Below are 18,796 nucleotides of genomic sequence, written 5' to 3' on the forward strand. Positions count from 1 at the left end.
CTTCATTTGATGGACACCAGTCTGGGTCTGAACATATCCACAATCCTAAATTTGAAAATTCTCATAGCGCCACCTATTGGCAATAACAAGAATTTGTCATTACATTTGCACATACCATTGCGCGATACTTTATCATATCATTCTAAAAATTGGACAGATCAGTGTCCACGCCTTGATGATGCCACAGTGTGAAGATTTGGACGATTAATAAAACGCTGTTGCCATGGCAACGCATTTTTGCTGGAGCAAACTATTTACTTTTGACAGGTTAGGAATACTCCAATGCTCACTAAAATTACCACACACATGACCATCGACCTAAGGAAGAACACTGTATGCATCTCGGCACTGCACATGCTATAGCGCTCCCTGCAGTATTTTTAACAAACAGCCCCCCCAGCACGTTCCACCTACATCCACAAAATTTGGGAGGCCTATAGAGCACATCAGGATGCACAAAAAAGCATCTTGGAGCCATGCCTTAAACCCAACAAGAAGTCTGCCATCTTGGATTAATTGTGAGATTTTTGATGATTTTTGTAATCTTTCAGAGCGAACTCCTCCTAGGGGGTAACTCCAGGAGACCTGAAATTTTGTCAGCAGGACTTGGTGATGAAAAGTTATCAAAATGTTACGTAGAAGCCAAATGGCGTGGCCATGGCGGCAATCAGAGTTTTGATGCTTCGCCATAAAACATCAGCTGCTGTATAACTATCCTCTGCATGCTGGAATCTGTTTCAAACTTTACATGTTTAATCACAGTCCAATCCTGATCACATCCATAGGCCAATATACACTCTCAGTTGCAGCGCCACCTTGTGGATGGGCAAGAAATGCTGTATAACTAGCCTTTACAAGCTTCACACTGTTTGAAACTTTACATGTGTGATCAGAGTCCAATCCTGATCACATCCATAGGCCAATATACACTCTCAGTTGCAGCGCCACCTTGTGGTTGGACAGGAAATGCTCTATAACTAGTCCATACATGCAACAATCTGCCTGAAACATTGCATGTTTGATCAGAGTCCGGTCCTGATGATATCCATAGGCGGAAATACACACTCAGTGGCAGCGCCACCTGGTGGACATGCGTGGATTCGCCGACCATGCGAGGACCCGTTCAACGTTGCTTGCAGCTTTAATTACAAGTTATTACCGCTCACTATCTTGGGAGTCATTTATCACTTGTGGGACCCATGAGACATTTCCTATTCAGAGTCTTTCCTGCCTTGTAACTGTCAAGCAACACTCCACTTGACCCCGCACACAGTGTAGTTCAGCTCTGTGCATAGCATAGGGTACTACTTAAAAAAAAATGTTAATCTATCCAAAGAGAAAAAGGATTGACTCTATCATATGTGCCAAAGTTGTAAGCACTGGATTTGTTATCAGTAACTCATGTTTGATTTTTATTTTAACAGAATAGAAAAGATTATTTTTGTCTGTTCCTTTATCTGTATGCACAAATTAAAGGGTTGCAGTATTATATTTTATGTTTGAAATGCTACATTCCTATAAGATTCCTTTAAAAGAAACAAAAAGCAAAACACTTTTAAATTAGAGCAAGTTAAAGTAAAAATGGTAATTTAAAGTTGTCATGAGACATAAAGTTGTATTTACAAAGTAACTTCAGCAAGAGCCTGCAACAGTTTCAAAACATACAGGTTAAGTGTATAACTTTAACAAAAAAAACATGAAAAAGAAATGGAGTGATGGAAAAGAAAAGGCAGGACGGTTTGTTTGTTATCGGATAGAAATGTGAGATTTTCATCCTGAAAGTAATTTAATTAATTTGACATTTTTATTATTACTCTAATTGTTTGTTTTATTTTCTTTTTACTAGAAGTCACAAATGATACACGATTAAACAATTTTAGATGCATAATAATTAAAAACATAAACGCTATTCCCAATAAGCTAGCTTTAAGTGAGCCACAGGACCAAGGGGATAAACAGATCTGGACAGGGAGTCTTGTCACCACCATCACTCCATTCATTAGCCCTGCTTTAAATCCCATTTACACACCTCACACATTCTAAAATCCATCAGTAATCCACAACATATACACATATATACTGATAAGCAAGCTTGAGTACTGTCTGATGCACTTTGACAAAGGAAGCTTTCATATTTTCAGAGACCGAAATAAATGAGTTGTGAAGAGGAAGAAGAAAAGGAGTATGAGCTCATAATAAGGTTTATAGACGCATCAGTAAATTGTAGCCTGAAATTTCCCTTTCCTGGGTCCTCCTCCTATGCAAAGATCACATAGACAACTGCTAAATGTAGACAACTGCACAGGAGTCCACAGTGACCCTCATTTACTTGGATAGATGATGAAATGATGCCATACTTACCAGGCTTCTGTCCCAAAGTACCAGCGTAAAATTGGTCAATATATAATTGAGGAACTTTTGAAGTCCATGGGATATATCTTGCATAAATTTTTATTTAGAGGAAAAAAAACGAATGTTTTTTATGTTCATTATGATCATGTCTTTACAAATTCCATAATTATTTATTCTGGAAACAATAACTTATTATTAAAAAATGACTGGATATCACTAAAAGTCAACTAAGTTACTGTCCAAACTTAATAACAACCACCTTCTAAATAGGTAAACAATAATAAAATGAAATTATTAAAAAATAGTTTGGATTGTGTTCTTTTTTCAAGCTGAGATAATCATGACAGATATTTCTTTTTTGGCAATATTTACATTTTATATGGAAAATAACAAACTGTATCGGTGTCCGAGAAATGACTGTCAACTAAGTTACCCGTTACAAAAACACCTCTCAAAGAAGTGTGCTGATTCCAAATCATATGACCTGCGCCACATGATGTCATTTCCTCCTGAAGAAAAGACTGGCCAGACTCCAAGGACTTTTGTCAAGTGTGTATCTATCGCATGTCAACTAAATTACCACAATCTTTATAAAAAAAAGTTTCAATTTCAATTTTATTAAAATGTATATACAATATTTAGAAAAATATTTCTCTAAAAATGTCATGTGATGTTTGGTTATAGGCAGTCATGTTGATTTTAGGCCTGAAAGCAGTAAAAATGTCAACTAAGTTACCGTCAACGAGTTACCCTGTAAAGGTAACTTAGAGGACAAAGAGTAACACACTTGACACTCATATGTTCTTGTAGTTTTCAAGAGTTTATTTAACCCTTGTGTTGTCTTTGAGTCAAAAATGACCCGCCACTATGTATAGGAGCATAGAAAACCCAAAAATGACCTGTTTTCAATTTGAAATTCAGTCATTTTTCCAACACAAAAATGATCACTCCAACACAAAAATGATCTTCAGGTCATTTTTAACTCAGTAGTTAAAAATCACAGCCACAGTGGACTAAAACACACACATACACATCACACGCATACACACACCCAGAGCAAAACAATGCCTAACCCTAAAGAAACGTTTTTTGCACTTTTACATTTTTTAGTAACAACAACATGGCCAAGAAAACAGTTTCCACCCATGGGGACCTCATTTTAGGTCCCCACCGTGAGACGAGTCCCTGCCGAGATAGCAAATAGTCAGGTCAAAGTCCCCACCGGTATGTATAAACACGTACACACACACAAACACACACACACACAATGATTTTGCACATTACTGATTGATCTCAGATAAAATAAAGTTAAAGTTTAAAGTGATTCTACATCAGTCAAAAAAAAAAAGACTATACTTGATTCTACATGCTTGCTTGAGGCAGACAGGACCGACCAGAGATGCTGTGTTTTCTCACCCTTTGTGTTTTCGTGCTTCATAAAGGCTAAAGCGGTGTGGCCCCGAGGGTGCTCTACAAACAAAACTAGAACAGGCAACTTGAGGATCTGAAGAGTTGTCTAAATGTGAAGTGACAGGAGAGAGCCGTGGGACACAGGCAACCCGGCACCCAGACCACCTTAATTAACAGAATAATAGTTCCTCCGTGAAGCAGCAGACGGTTAGACTACAACTCAGAAATTATACTGAAAATAGCAGAAATAATAATAAGAATATTGAAAGGTAGACAAATCTATCATTGTTTAGTATTAATTCTACATTTCATTTCTAATCTAAATGGTTGCACAAAGACTACAGCATGATAGCTACTAATTGTACCCTATTATTATCACTATTATGTTACAAATAAACAAAACGTTTCACCGAAACATAAAGGAGGGCTCCGTGAAGTATTCATTTATGCTATACTGTATAGGCCTCTATGTTATTTATGCATACTGACCCGGTGTGGCCCTAAAATCCAGCGATCTCCCTGCAGTTTAGGTGGCTGAAACCCCGCCCAGTGCTCGGTCATTGGTAGGGACAGTGAGGCGCTTTCAAAGAACTTTGTCTCATTAGTGCAGGATACTATGTGTAGAGGAGGGCAGACATGCAAGCACCGTCTCTCTTCCTCCCTCTGTCCTCACTACATGTGCCATTGCAGTTGATCTTCAGGCTTACGCATGGTGCCAAAGGGCGCAGCCCCCCTCGGTTGGTCGACCGGCGGATCCTCGCCTCTGCTCCAAAATCTGGAAATTTGCATTTTCTGTGAAGACCTGTTTTTTCCTCATGCTACACGTCAAAAAGTAGTTGCAGCTTGGATGTAGACGCCCATGCGCCTGCAGCAAGTGGGTTAATTGAGGGCTTGCCTGATCGGATGCACTGATGAGAGATCCAGTTGGCACGGCGGCTCCCATGGCTTACCATCCTCTCCGACCGGGCGCCCTGTCCCTGTCTGCCTTCCTCACCACCGCTCAGCCCTCGTTTTTCCCTGCGCTGACTTTCCCGGACGTCTCCTCCCTCTCCGAGCCTCTGTCGGGGCAGGCTGCTTCTGACGGGGGGGTGCATGCAGCTCTGGGACGCCAGAATCGCTCCTTGAGGAACTTGCAGCCCGAAGAGTGGCTGGATGATGACCCGAAAGTTACACTGGAGGGAGAGAATTTATGGAATGAATTTCACAAAATGGGAACGGAGATGGTCATCACGAAATCAGGAAGGCAAGTTATAAAAATGCGTAATTAGACTACCACAGAAGTGCCAATACTGGACTCGTGTTGTTTTGAAATTACATTTATTTGTATCTTTCAAAGTGATATCACGACTTTTTTTTAAGTAGGCAATTTATGTTAACAACTATACAAACTTTGTACTCCTTAAATTAAACTGACACCACTTCTATCTATTGCAAACATAATGGTACCAAACATGTTGTTTTTGAATTCACATTTTTACAGTAAAATCATCTGATTCTGTTAATAATCTTAACAAATTCATACACCCGTGATGACCCAATCCAGTCATAATATTGCATCTCTGATATTATTAGACTTTTAAATCCTCCATTACGCATCTTTCTACTGCAGGCGTATTAAAACCTGCTCCAAACAAAATGCATCCATGCTCCCTGCTTGAATGAAGTCAGTTGTTTTGTTTTTTTTATGCCTATATATTTTTTCATTAATTAACTACTACAGGAGGATGTTTCCACCCTTCAAAGTGCGAGTAGACGGACTGGATGAAACTGCAAAGTACATCCTACTGATGGACATTGTTGCTGTGGATGACTGCCGCTACAAGTTCCACAACTCCCGCTGGATGGTGGCTGGAAAAGCGGACCCGGAGATGCCAAAGCGCATGTACATCCACCCAGACAGTCCGTCCAAAGGGGAGCAGTGGATGAGCAAACCCGTTGCTTTTCATAAGCTCAAACTCACCAACAATATTTCGGACAAACATGGATTTGTGAGTCATCGAAAATTGTAGCCTACTGTCATTTGCGCATGACTTGCTGGGGCCTCCTGCCAGGTCATCATTGTAAATGAGAAATTGATCTCAACTGAGCTTACCTGGCAAAATAAAGAATTAAAAAAAATACATTTGAGCTCAACCAGCTTGAATTTTTTAAAAAAAAAAAGTTCAACCAAGTCAGTTTACAGTGTAGTAATGTACTTATGCTCCATCATTATTTCGCAGAAATACTTTTAACAGTTGACTAATTGTGTTTTTATTGGTTATCCAACAACATCCAACTGTTCTGTCTTTATTTTTCAGACCATTTTGAACTCCATGCATAAATACCAGCCCAGGTTTCATATTGTGAGAGCCAACGACATAATGAAGCTTCCATACAGCACCTTCCGGACTTATGTTTTCCCTGAGACGGAGTTCATTGCTGTCACTGCCTATCAGAACGAAAAGGTACCTCCATCCTCCACACCTTTTTGCCCACAGGAAGCCTAACTTATGGTGGAAATTTCACAGCTCGCGCTAGATGGAGAGTTTGCTTGGAGGCCTGTGGAAAATAAAAAAGCAGCTGTCTGGCTTCTGCTGAGCTGGCTTGAGAGGCATATTTTGGGACATTGAAAGATGCTACAAAATGGGACTGGATTATTTCCACATCATTTTACGAGTGTTGCCCATTTTCTTCCACGTCTAACAGATTTCCCTTCTTTCCGTTAAGATTACGCAGCTAAAAATCGACAACAATCCCTTTGCCAAAGGATTCAGAGACACAGGGAACGGGAGACGAGAAAAGAGGTATTTATTTTAAGCTCAGGACGCTTAAACTAACTACTCATCATCTTCATTACTTTGCCCTTTAAAGCAACCCCAACTATTTCTAGTTTACACACCAAACTGTACTTCTGTGTTAAAACAGGCATCTAAATTATCAGTCCATTCATTTGCTTATTTCATTCATATTCTGTTTTGCATTCAGTATATGCGGAATTTATTTTGTTAGTGTATAAATGTTTTGCTTGAGCTTTTATTCGCAACTGACACTTGCCCAACACACTAGAGGGATTCTGATCAAAGTGTTCAGACACACTTGTAGAGGGTTATATCTACTTTCAATCCTCAGGAATAAACTGTTTGACACGTCTCCTCTGCACGAGAACCAAAGAAAAGCAGACCAGGACTGTGCTGATTCTGATGACTCATGTGAACAACCCGGCACCAGCGAGCCTTTTCATTCCCCTCAGGTACTGCTGACCAGCCCTCTGATGTCCATGTCAGCCTGTCCAGGTGGGTTAAACAACAGTATCAGTGATTACTGCATGTTGTGCATGAAACATAGTGTTGATCTAACTTAATATGCACATAATGTTCACTACAGACAGGAAATTTTATGTTTTTTGAACAGCATTTTACCAGCTGATTTGCAGCTTAAATGTTTAAAATTGTTCAGAATATTCAGGGACTGTTAGAAAATGTCTAAGGTGCAGGAAATCGTATATTTAATGTGTTTGAAACTCCATTTTTTGAAAATCAAATTAAGCATGAATTAAGTTTGCTCATACAGCACACTTTAAAACTACCCGAGTTGACCGAAGTGCTGAGCATGCTGTAAGACAGGGAACAAAGATATGTGCAAAAAGGCAATACAGAGAATAGGATAAAAGCTTTTAAAATCAGTACAAAACACCAAAATAAGAAGGAAAATAAGAGAACAACTTGTAACATCCAGTCCTAAAATAAATTGAAAATACCAAAACATTAATAATACTAAGACAAACCAAAAGTCTTTGTGAATTTCTGTCGTTGAGCATTTTCTTATAAGTGCCACTAAAAGATAAGAGGTAACATTTAGTGTGACAGATGGTCATTTGCAACTATTTGTCTGTATAAATTTCCTTTTATTTAAATAGTCCCACATAGGAAAGCTGTGATTTTGAATTTCATGTATTCAAAACTAAAAAAAAAAAGAAAAAAAAGAGTACACTCCCCTCAGCTTAATGAACAATACATAACCAATGCATTAAAAAAATCCCACGCTATTAATTTGTCTGCAGTGTCTTAAATTGCTGTTTCACTTTGATAAAAAAAATAACTAGAGCAGAATGTCAAACCTGTATTTATTTGTAATGCTTAAAGCTAGTTCTAAACAAAAATATTGTATAATGCCAATTTCAAGTGCATATTTAGTTTTCACTTTTTTCTTTGTTCTCTTTAAAATAGGGCCTGTGAAAATTTCAACTTGTTTTAGCAGGTTAAAAGCAAAGGTGTCACTAATACCGCTAATGATGGCTCAGCTCATTGTGAACACAGTGATCCATGACGGTGTCACTGTAAGCCTGTGTGCTCAATGCCAAACCCCTCATACTGAGGCAGTGAAACGGAATTCAGCCATTCTACGTTTCATTATTTACGCCCATGATTTTCCCATCTATGGAATTTCAGATTGTTTACATTTCATCAGTGTGATTCATGCAGACAGACAAAACTGCTCCACTTTAATGGATCAGCGGATTCTGTCGCTTTGTTGTTAGTTGCACATGAAATGTTTCATGTATAGCTCAAGATGTTTGCACAAAGTATTCTCCTTTAATTTTTTCTTTTTTTTTTTTACCATTGCCATCATTATATTATTTCCCACAGATGAGCACGCTAGTGATCCAGATGTTGATCTGAAAGACGATGGCCTATCTGAAGCCAGCTGTTCTGGGATGAGTCTGAAGAGCAAGGAGACGCTGCAGAACATGTCTGAGCTCCGAAAGAACGAAAACAATCAGCAAGCAACGAAAGAAAGAGTAATGTTCAGAACGCCAGACGATGAGTATTCTGTAGAGATGGACTCTTCAGATGGGCAGATGAAGGAAATCAAAGATTGGGTCCTGCCTGCGATGTTGCAGCCACAGAGCTCATCATCCCTCAGTGCTGGTCAATGTCAGACTTTGGATTTCTCAAGTGCGCACCACCAGACGTTTACTAAGCTCGGCGCACCTTTTTTGTTTCATCCTGGACAGCTGTCAAAGAAACCAGAAGCTTTTTCCACTTCGGGTGTGGGACATGTATTTTCCTCTTTGCCTGGAGTAAGTGACTTAGAAAACGGAGGCCTATCGTCCAGGAGCAATCTCTCTTCATCTCCCTTCATGTTTCATCTGTCACAGCACATGCTGGCATCTCAGGTACACTTGAACAGGAGCACTGCATTCTAATGTTACACTGATCCAAACAACACATTGTGAATAGATATAGTAAGCTGATTCTGTTGGCTCCTCAAAAGAGTTCGCCCACGTATAAGAGCACTGCACATATTTTCTCTTCTCACAGAAACATCTGCCACCACTCTGGAGTGAATAGAATTTCATTTCTGCTCATAAAACTACTGAAAAAAAGCACTCTGAAAGTATCTTTCCAGAAAAAAGTCTTGTCAATATGATCTCTTGACCTCTTTGTCAAAAAACTTTTTTAGGATTATTTATTTGGCAAAAGGCAAGTTTCTAGTGCAAAGCGTTCACAGTTAGATCCCTGGATTAAACACAGTAACTCTTTAAAAATACTTTGAGCACAAAACAAAAAATCACATATCACTGAACAGTGGAATCGTCAGAGCGGTCATCTCAAACTGAGCTAATAAAACTGAAATCAGCTACATGGCTTGTGCCATGAATGATTCTTTAAAAAAAAAAAAAAGTATCTTTAAATGTTATAGCAACATACCAGCATCCTACCATAGCCATAATATCATGTTTTTAATCGACTCTTCACATTTTCGGCAGTGGGTACACAGCTTATGGAAAGAAATGTGTGCATGTATAAGATGACACCATAGAATTAGTTATTAAAGTGGTCTAAAGTGGGTTTGGGTCCCTCACAAGGGACCGTAAGTTGATTAATGGGGCAGGGAATCTGTTGCAAAAAAAAAAAAAAATTCTGCACATTTTTCTGACTTGTTGCCAATGTAAAGCAACACCTCACCCCAACTGATAACAACTCATAGCTCCTACTTTGTTTTAAGGTATCAGAAGCAGAAGAGATTCCTCAATGCGTATGTCAAACAGCCATTCAGTTGGTGGTATATCATTCCCACTTCCCCTATAAAGAATGAATCAAATTTGGACTTTTTGTCAGCATGTTCTTTTTCATGGAATTTTGTTAACAGCAGCTTTATATAAAACTTGAATGATTCAACCTCAAAATGAGTCTATATGAAGGCCAGTGTACAGTAAAACATCGCTGTTAAAGCCTCACAACTTAATGAGATTTGACCTTTCACGATGTCATTTCCTAATGCCTTGGAAAATGAAGGCCATCTATATAAATGTTAGGAGATCAGAAGATCTATGGTGTTGTATTGCTGTATGTTAACAACCTGACTTTCTTGTGTAGGGAATCTCGCTGTCACCTTTTGGAGGACTGCTCTCGTATCCGTACTGCTACATGGCAGCGCCGGGGGCGACTGCTCCAGCTCTTCCCGCCTGCTCTGCAACGGCGTCGCTCACCAGAAACCACCGTTACAGCAACTCTCGGCCTTGGTTGCGATTCAGCCCTTATCAGATCCCCACATCTGTCGCCTCGCGCCAAAATCTGCAAGCAGCCAGATTGCTTGGCAGGTCACGTTCACAGTCTGAGCTGTCCAAACCTGGGAGCACGGAGTCAAGTCCAGCATCTCTCAATCACGGTTACAAAACCAAAGTGAAGCAGATGACTGCTCCACCAAAAACCATTGCTACGGGTTCCACCGATGAACTGGAAAACAGTTGGAGGACTTGATAAACCACTTCCTCTACAATAGTTGTTTTTATTGTACACTTGGTAAATACCGGAAGATAGTTACACAGGCAAGTTCATGAAGTTGCACATAATATTCACCTGAAATAAGTAGTTTGTCAAAAAAATGTATGGGTTGCTGCTATTTAGCCCCTTCCAAAAGAGAAACTTGAACTGGGACCAGAAATGATCTATAACAAAAACACAACTGCTGCCATTTTTCAGAAACTACCCAGCATGGCACACTGACTGAAGGTTGCCCGGTACTGCTATGACTAAGATGGATGTAGTGTTATTCTGCATAGTTTCAGTTGGAATTAAATTTGGTGCCGATGTTTCAGAGCAGGTTCCATTACATTGGTGACTCATTGGTAAAAGACAAATATTTACTCTCCAAATCTCTTTTCTGGAGTCCTTCAAATCCCACTCTGGTCTGAAGATAAAGAGAAATACTGAATCTCAAAACTCATCCAAGTGTCCCTTATCCATAGAGGCCAAGGTTGTTCATTTGGCCTTACAGTTTGGCACCCGTCACTGACTAAAGTTGTGTGGGTGGGAGATGTTCAGGTGGAAATTTTAAACATTGTCGAGGGTTTATTGGGTTGACTTGTCAGTAGTTCCATAAGGCTGCCTATTAAAACACCAATTTAGTGATTTGCGGGTTAAATGACACCCATGTTAAAACACAGTCATTTAGATGCCTTTAAAGTTGCGGTTATACATACAGTGTATAGGTCTAAAAAGAACAGAAAATCCTTTTACTTTCTTAACCAAATTTATCCCAATTTTAATCGATACTTACATGTCTGTTCATCTGCAAAAACACCAAATCAGGGCTTCCTACAAGTTAGATATTTATTAACATCGATGAAAATGAAATGTGCTCATTGGACTATCCACAAAATGAGCTATGCAAATGTCAACGTCCAGAGTAGGATATCAATGTGCTTTAAACACGGTTAAAACATTTTTTTATTTCTTTCTTCCGTGTATGTGTGTAAATATTTTTCTCTTGTCATTTCACATACTGTAAGAAAAATGAAGCCTTTTGAGACTGACAACTGATCACTATTACACCTGCCAATGAGACAAGAGGAAAGCATTTACCAACTGTTTCACATTTCGTTAATGTACCAAAGTTGCACCGCGCACTTGAAAGGAAAAACTCAGGATTTTATTTTCTTTCTTTTGACGCAGCACTTAAACAAAGTGTCTTCAGAAAACATAATCTGAAATGTTGTCAGCCAGATTATTCAGGTTAACAGGTTTTTTCACAATTTAAATAAAGATGTTGTTCACATTTCCTGCAGTTGTCTTGTTTTAAATTTTCCATGTAATTTTGATTTTTTTTTTTTTTTGTAAAGTTGCTGTAAATTGCACTCCAAAAGATGGCTTTAAAACTTTCCTAGATATTCAGCCCTATTCTCAGACTTCGGAAATGCTAATATCCTGTTATATGTAATGCAGAGACATGTGGATTTTAAAATGCTAGGAGCTGAACTGGATTCAAAAGGTGGGCTGTTAAAAAAATAACTCACGATTCTATCAAACAAAATTACAACTAGTTGCATTAAAAGGTGAAGAGAAAATAGGACAACTAACTAAACATTATCATCAGCAGCTATAATCCAGTGTAATGAAATAATGACAGAACAGAATTGAATTCCATTACTGTCAATGCACATTATACATCAGAATTAAACAACAATTCTACCAGTGCATTCACACAGACAATTTTGAAAGTGCAATGAGAGATGTGCAAAAACAATATACAGTATAGAAGAAAAAACTAGTATGTGCAGGTCTATCTACGAAAACAGCAGGATGGCTTACTCTTACAGAAAAAGAGGATATTGCATAAAGTAGTAGTTAAGTTGCTTGTATGATGCTAGCATACTACATCTCCTGGCAGGTAAATCTTTGATCAGTGTTTTATTAAAAAGAATAAAAACTAAATTTTGTTGTTTTTCCGCCATGTTAATTCACTGCAACACCGTTTCTTGTTGAGCTACTAGCGCTGCACTAAAAAGAAAGTCAGCTCTCTCTCAAGGGTACAATTGATCTGAAAAGCTCTCCCTCTGTGCTGGGCTCCTCTCAAACCTCTGCTTCGTGCATTTTCTCCTTGGCTGAGCGCAGCTTCATACTGAAAGAGCATCTCCACCAGCTCAAAAATGTGGAGGGGAGGTCAGCTGCGAAGTTTTACAGTCAGCAGAAAACTTCCCTACCTCTCCTACTGTTGTGAAGCGTCAAACGGGACTGGCGAGAGAAGACGCCTTGAGCACAAATAGGAAAGGAGAGGATTCCGCTGTCAACAACATCCTGCCTCACCTCTATAGGCCCGTGTGACAGGAAAGAAACTGTACGGACATGGCACTGAAAGCAGCCATCTCACACTTTATACTGTGAACACTTACTCAAAGACAATTACAAATGATAGAATATTCTAACCTCACCGTGTCGAGTAAAGGCAATGCGCTTCTTCATGTCTGTACAGCTCAGGTGGGATTTTTAAATTAAACATTATCCGTTGCATGACATAGTGTCAAAGCAACGTGGTGCATCAAGGGGAACATATTCCTAGATGCTGGTAGAAGGCTCTCTGGTACTCTAAATCTCCTCTGCAAGTAAGTGCTGAGATAAAAATGTCAACACAGATGGCTTAAAGAGATGAGACAGTCATCTGTAGCATACATTATGAATAATTCACCTAACAGAAGTACCATCTAAAAGCCGGCGTTCCTGTGAATAAAGCACTGCGGTGTATCTTGATGTTAGAGCGAAGACGCAGAAAGGTGTGCAGACGTCTCGGGAGTCCCGTGAATCCGACCATAAAAATATAACAAGTGGGCACACTGATGATTCTGTGTAAATGACGTTAAGTTGGGGGCAAAATAAATGCCCTCTGGATCACCTCGTCAGAATATAGGAATGGAATATGGTGAGTTACCGTTTAGTAAAACCAAAAACGCAAGGATTTAATTTTCATGTTAAGTTTTATGGCTGATTTGAGAAAATGTTTTGTGTCATTTGTGTAATTAACAGATTGTCCTTCAAAAGCCAAATTGATATAAAACAGGCACGAAGTGTTAAACATAACAATAATAATGTAATTTAAAACCAAGGAACAAAGAGGCACCGTTGAGTAACAGAAAAGACATCTTGCCTTTGCGTTCACAATTGGCAAACTAAAGGCCTGTGAAGCCATCTAGTGGATTACAACCGCAATATCAAATTTATCCTCCTTCTTTGACAAAAACTGGGCGTGACATGTCATTTCACTAAATGAAACTCTTTAGGAAATTAATCTGGTTTAATTTCAGTTTTGGGTTCACGTCTTTGTAGTTCCGACAGCAATTGAAAATGTACCTTAAATGCAACAGAGCGTCTTCTGAACTACACAAAACTGAAACTAGTAGTGTGTGAAAACATTAATAAGACTCAGAGGTAGACACGTGCACATACATAACAGAGTCTTCATCAGAAACTAAAAGAAGCAATCAGGAGACAGAAGGTGCATTAATGGCTCCTCATGCATATCCCTCAATTAGCTGAAATTGTTTACTTAGCCCTATGAAAACGCACTAGCTAAGACGTGTTTGTGCAACACTGTGAGTGAAAAAAAGCTGTATTTGTGAGAGATATAATAAACATGACGAGCTGGAATCTCTGGATTCTGAACCAGATGACTTGCATTCACACCTCAGTGCCAACAGGAACACCAGCTAGGAACAGAGCGTCTGCGTTCTACAGCCAAATCTACTGTCTACCTTTCTGCCCTACACCAGAAAGGAAACTTCAGGTTCAAATTAATTGTTAATTATCAACATTAGTTTTGAATATTACTTGAAAAACACAATACTGATTTGTAGCAGCAAACTTATTAACAGAAACACAGAGCAAGTTTGTTCAGAATTTTTAGTATAATACGTATTGCTGAATTATATATTGATGGGTGTCTTTAGTGAAAATGACTTTGTTTTTTTATGCTTCTGAACATATCCGCTTGGCATTATGTAGACATTAGAAGATATCATGAACAAAATAAGCAGTAAACACCATGGCTGAGCATTTCTACCTTCAAACTGCAGTGACAATCTCAAAAACCACAAATTCAGGCTGTAAAAAAATGTAACTGAGCCATTTTAAGGCAAGGTGGTACTACTTGCATGAAATAAAAAACCCTAAATATGTGACTCTGATACAGGGGTTTGTACATGGGGTTTAAACGACGATGAGAAAGGGACTTTAATTGTTGTGATCTTTGGGAATTGGCTTAAAAACAATAAGGCTGCAGAAAAATACCTTTGAATGCCAGTTTTGTTTTGGTTTTTTGCAAATCATCTAAGCATCTTAGCCTTCAGGCTGCATGCCTGCAAAATGGATTGTGTCTGCTTCAAATATGTGATAAGCTGAGGTTGTGGTGCAATGCCTGAAATGCTAATTTGCCTGAGCAAAGGTCAAGAAACAGCATATGAAATCACATTTCTGTTAGGTATTAACATATGTTATGTATAATATGACCATTGTCACTTATTATATAATCCCTACGGCCATAGTGCACTTGAGAGTGAACATAACTTTCAATGTGAACACCTTGAGTCATTGAGCATAATGATGTTTGACAAGACATTAGTCGGTGTTTGTAGTAACTGAACTGGTGGAGATGTAAACTCACAGGCTGCTTACTTTGCTGTCGTCCTGGCGGGGGTGTAGATTTAAGAGCGGTCTAAGTGTGTTCACTACTGGCTTCTACCACCAGTCGTTCACTCGGGATTAAAAACACTCTGGACCATTTTTGTTTCTTGTAAATTACCGGCTATGCTCCACACGTCCGCACGTGTTGCTACAGCACACGCGGAACATGCACGATAACGAGCCTCCTCTTCCGATCCCCGCCTCCCCGCTGGTTACACCCTAAACCCGCCCACTGAAATTCCAGAAATTTCATTGGTCCTTCGCGAATGACCTCTCCCTAGATCTAGTCGCAATAGATAGACAATGCTTATCGTTAATCTTCTCTGTAACACCTGCTTCTGTTCAATAGACCAGTGATAATATTGAATGCTTATCATTCTCAGACTGGATAAGAAGCCTTCACCTGGAATTTTGCACTTAAAGTCATAATAGTAAAAGAACAAACAACATGGTGGCCCTCAAGGAAGTGGATGTTGAAATTACAAAATTCTTGTTTAGATATGCAAACTTAAAACAATATTATGATAGGCAAATATTTGGTAATACTTAGTGATTTTTAACTTCAAGTACACAAACAAAACCTACAGATTGACAGTAAAATAGTAAAGTGCACAAAGAACAAAAAAATACAAAAAAATGCAACAAATATACAAGAATGAATTTAAATAAGCACACATTAAAACCACTCAGGAGAATAATTAACATTGAGCTGCATGGTGACATTTTATTTCGATTTCTATGTACTTTTAGATGTATATTTTAGTGGTGTATAATTGCTGCTTATTTTTTATTGTTGTATTGTATATTTTGCTGCTGTCTCCGTTTTAAGTCACTGCATTGTTTTAAATGTATTATCTTGTTTTCACTGTGAAGCTCTTTGGTCACCCTTTAAACTTTGAGTAATTGATTGATTGAAAAGGCCTTAAATAGTCGTTTCAAAAAGGAGAATTTTCAGTAATATTTCAGACAAAGAATGCCATTTTAAAATCTTCTAAGAGAGATTTCCATATTTAGGGAGCACAGGGTAAGATTCAGGAACGGTCTCATAAGGAGTTAAAATATCACAAATGGAAATGGGTGTTTGGCCATTTAAGGCTGTTAAAAAAAAAAGCAATAATATCTGAATTATTTTTGAAACCAACAGGTAACCAATTAATGTTTCCCTGACTGATACTGAAGTAAAATGGATGCTTTAAAAATATAATAAAAACATACAGAAATGGTCAATTAATTTGTAAGAGAATTGGGGAAAATTATACTAATCTCAGCATATTATTTTGTTAAAAAATTGAATTTGTGTTTACTTCTAACTTAACTACCTGCACATTTTTTAACACATGAAAAAAAATTAATTTACATTTTTTAAATTAAAAGTAATTTATTATATGCAGTCAGTAGCTATTTTTAACTGTACTTCCTACACATTACTTGCAGGCTTGTTGCGTCTCTTCTACCGGATGTACTTCTATGTCGGAAGCTACAGTCAGAGGTCAACGTCCAGGAGTAACCTCCCTGCGCATCATCACATCACCCCACTGTCTGCTGTTGGAGAGTCTGTCGGAGCTGTGTGACCTCAGCATGATGTGATTTTTTTTCGTCACCACTGGAAACAGAGATGTCCGACAGACATTTTTAATTTATCGATCTCGTTCACTGAACTTTTCCAGGATTTCGTGTCGATTTTTCTCCACCGGTAAGTCAGCTAGCATGATAACGTGTTTATCTCAGATTATGCTACTGTAGCCGGTAGCGCCCATGCTGCGGTACAACACACCGGTACAGTCAGCGCTACTGTAGCAGAGCTGTTACCGAGGCATTATAATTGTATTAGCCGCTGCCGGTAAGCTAGCTTTATTAGCATCCGCGCCGCAGCTTAGCCGTGGCTGCTGTGTGGGCAGCTAGCTTGACAGGTAACCAGCCGACTCAGCGTTTACTCAGAAAGGCAGCTAAAGTAATGATATTGAATAAAATGATCTGCATCAGAAGTTTCGCTGTGTTTACAAGCTAATGCTGCCGTGCGTTGGTGTCGTTCTGCCATGCTGCCCTGGCTCACCTTTGCCGTGTGTCTGACGGCAGTGCTCGGCTTGTTTTTCTGGTCCCGCAAGCAGCTATCGATAGGTAAGGTGTGCCTTTCTGTGAGTGTACTCTTTCCGCAACGGTCTGACAGGTGGAAAAGCCGTAGCAACTTCACAGGTAGGTTGACAGCAGCATTGCAGGTTAATGTCATCTTTTGTTTCTCCGGTCTCGTTACTTAACGTTGTATCCGTTAATGGCAGCAAAACGTGCTTTAAAATGAATGTATGCAACGTACAGATGTAGCCATGCAGCTGTCTCCACTGTTCACTACATTTCCTGAAAGTGTCTGTTTTGTTCGCAGCTGTTTTAAGTCACCAGTTAATGAGAGTGCACAATTTAGAACACATGCCTTTTCAAATAGATGCCACGAGATGTGTGATTGCTGGTAACAGTGTGGCCGACCATCATTTCATGTAAATTGCTCCAGGGTAACAGGTTTGAATATCCTAAATGTTTTTTTCTGACCGATGGTGGCGATTTAATGCACAATATATTTCTTTAAAGTTAGCCTTCAGTTCAAAACTCACTGTCTCGTAGATTTAATTTAACACAGTGAGGGGAAGTGATGGAGAATCGCCACATGAGATGACATCAAACAAATGAATTTGTGAACCTATTGACATAACCGTCTAAAACCCTGGATCACAGGCAGAGCAGTACATATGTACAGCCTAAATTGCAGCCTTTGCAGCTTGCTTCTTGCATTATTTTAAACTGCAATTTTGATTTGAAACTAATGTAAATATCATAATTTCATCATCCCTGGATTGTTATCTACCCCTATTTTGGGACATTCAATATTGCTGCTTTTTCAGAGCCTTGATATAATGTACTGAGGGTCTCAGTACAAGTCCAAGTGTTGCAATATTGTCTGTATTACAAACAGTATTAAGTTCATGTAACCCAATTTTGCAATACGACAAACAGCATCACGTTCCAGCCAAGCCAATCTTGTGTCACAGTGTGCGCTGACATTTGGACCCTCTACCTCCTTTATAACAGCTGCTGTCCATGTTCTGTTCCTTATCAGTGATCGCAGCCTGCTCGTGTCGTCCAGCCATGGCACAGCAGGACGGTGCTGCCAAGAAGAGCCCCGCTGTTGCGGCGTTGCACTCTCACTTCATGGTGGGATCAGTGTCGGAGGAGAACTCGGAAGATGAAAACCAAGGGAAGCAAGACATCCAGCTGGAGGAAAAGGAGACTCGCTCCTGTTCCCCGTCCTCTTGTAGCTCCGACAGCACCTTTGAGATGGGATTTGACCACATTGATGGCCCCTCGCACAATCTAAGGTTAGAATGCAAATCTGATCTGTCTATTCGTGTTCAGTTACAGCTTTTCTTCGCAATAATACCGCTAAACTGCACTGCATTTCCACTGAATAATTTCATTCTGATATGTTGGTTATAAATTGATACACATTCCAAAGATATTCTGTCTTTAGGAAGCAGCTCTTTCCGAACCTAAAAAAAAAACTATCAGCTTCTTTTTTGTGTTGCTGTCAATAGTCCCTGTTATTATCCTTT

The 18,796-nt window shown here is 39.1% G+C and overlaps 2 protein-coding genes across 5 annotated transcripts in view; both read left to right on the forward strand.

Moving 5' to 3' along the window:
- The first annotated feature begins 4,100 nt into the window (after positions 1-4,100).
- LOC110959616 (T-box transcription factor TBX2b-like) lies at positions 4,101-11,802 on the forward strand. The gene is made up of 7 exons (XM_022206545.2): positions 4,101-5,005; positions 5,483-5,750; positions 6,060-6,206; positions 6,469-6,545; positions 6,871-7,034; positions 8,388-8,917; positions 10,122-11,802. Exons 1-7 carry the CDS (start codon positions 4,674-4,676, stop codon positions 10,503-10,505), a joined length of 1,902 nt encoding a protein of 633 aa, XP_022062237.2. The 5' UTR covers positions 4,101-4,673; the 3' UTR covers positions 10,506-11,802.
- Positions 11,803-16,693: 4,891 nt separating this feature from the next.
- Positions 16,694-18,796, forward strand: part of acaca (acetyl-CoA carboxylase alpha) — a 35,073-nt gene continuing 32,970 nt past the window's right edge. For 2 of the 4 annotated variants that reach the window (XM_022206537.2, XM_022206539.2), the window contains exons 1-2: positions 16,694-16,890; positions 18,304-18,562. In XM_022206537.2, the coding sequence (XP_022062229.1) occupies positions 18,333-18,562 (230 nt within the window). In that variant the 5' untranslated portion in view covers positions 16,694-16,890; positions 18,304-18,332. The remainder of the gene's footprint in view (positions 16,891-18,303; positions 18,563-18,796) is intronic. The other 2 variants (XM_022206536.2, XM_022206538.2) reach the window with 1 other exon arrangement.

This window comes from Acanthochromis polyacanthus, chromosome 17, assembly GCF_021347895.1.
Source record: "Acanthochromis polyacanthus isolate Apoly-LR-REF ecotype Palm Island chromosome 17, KAUST_Apoly_ChrSc, whole genome shotgun sequence".
NCBI lineage: Eukaryota > Metazoa > Chordata > Actinopteri > Pomacentridae > Acanthochromis > Acanthochromis polyacanthus.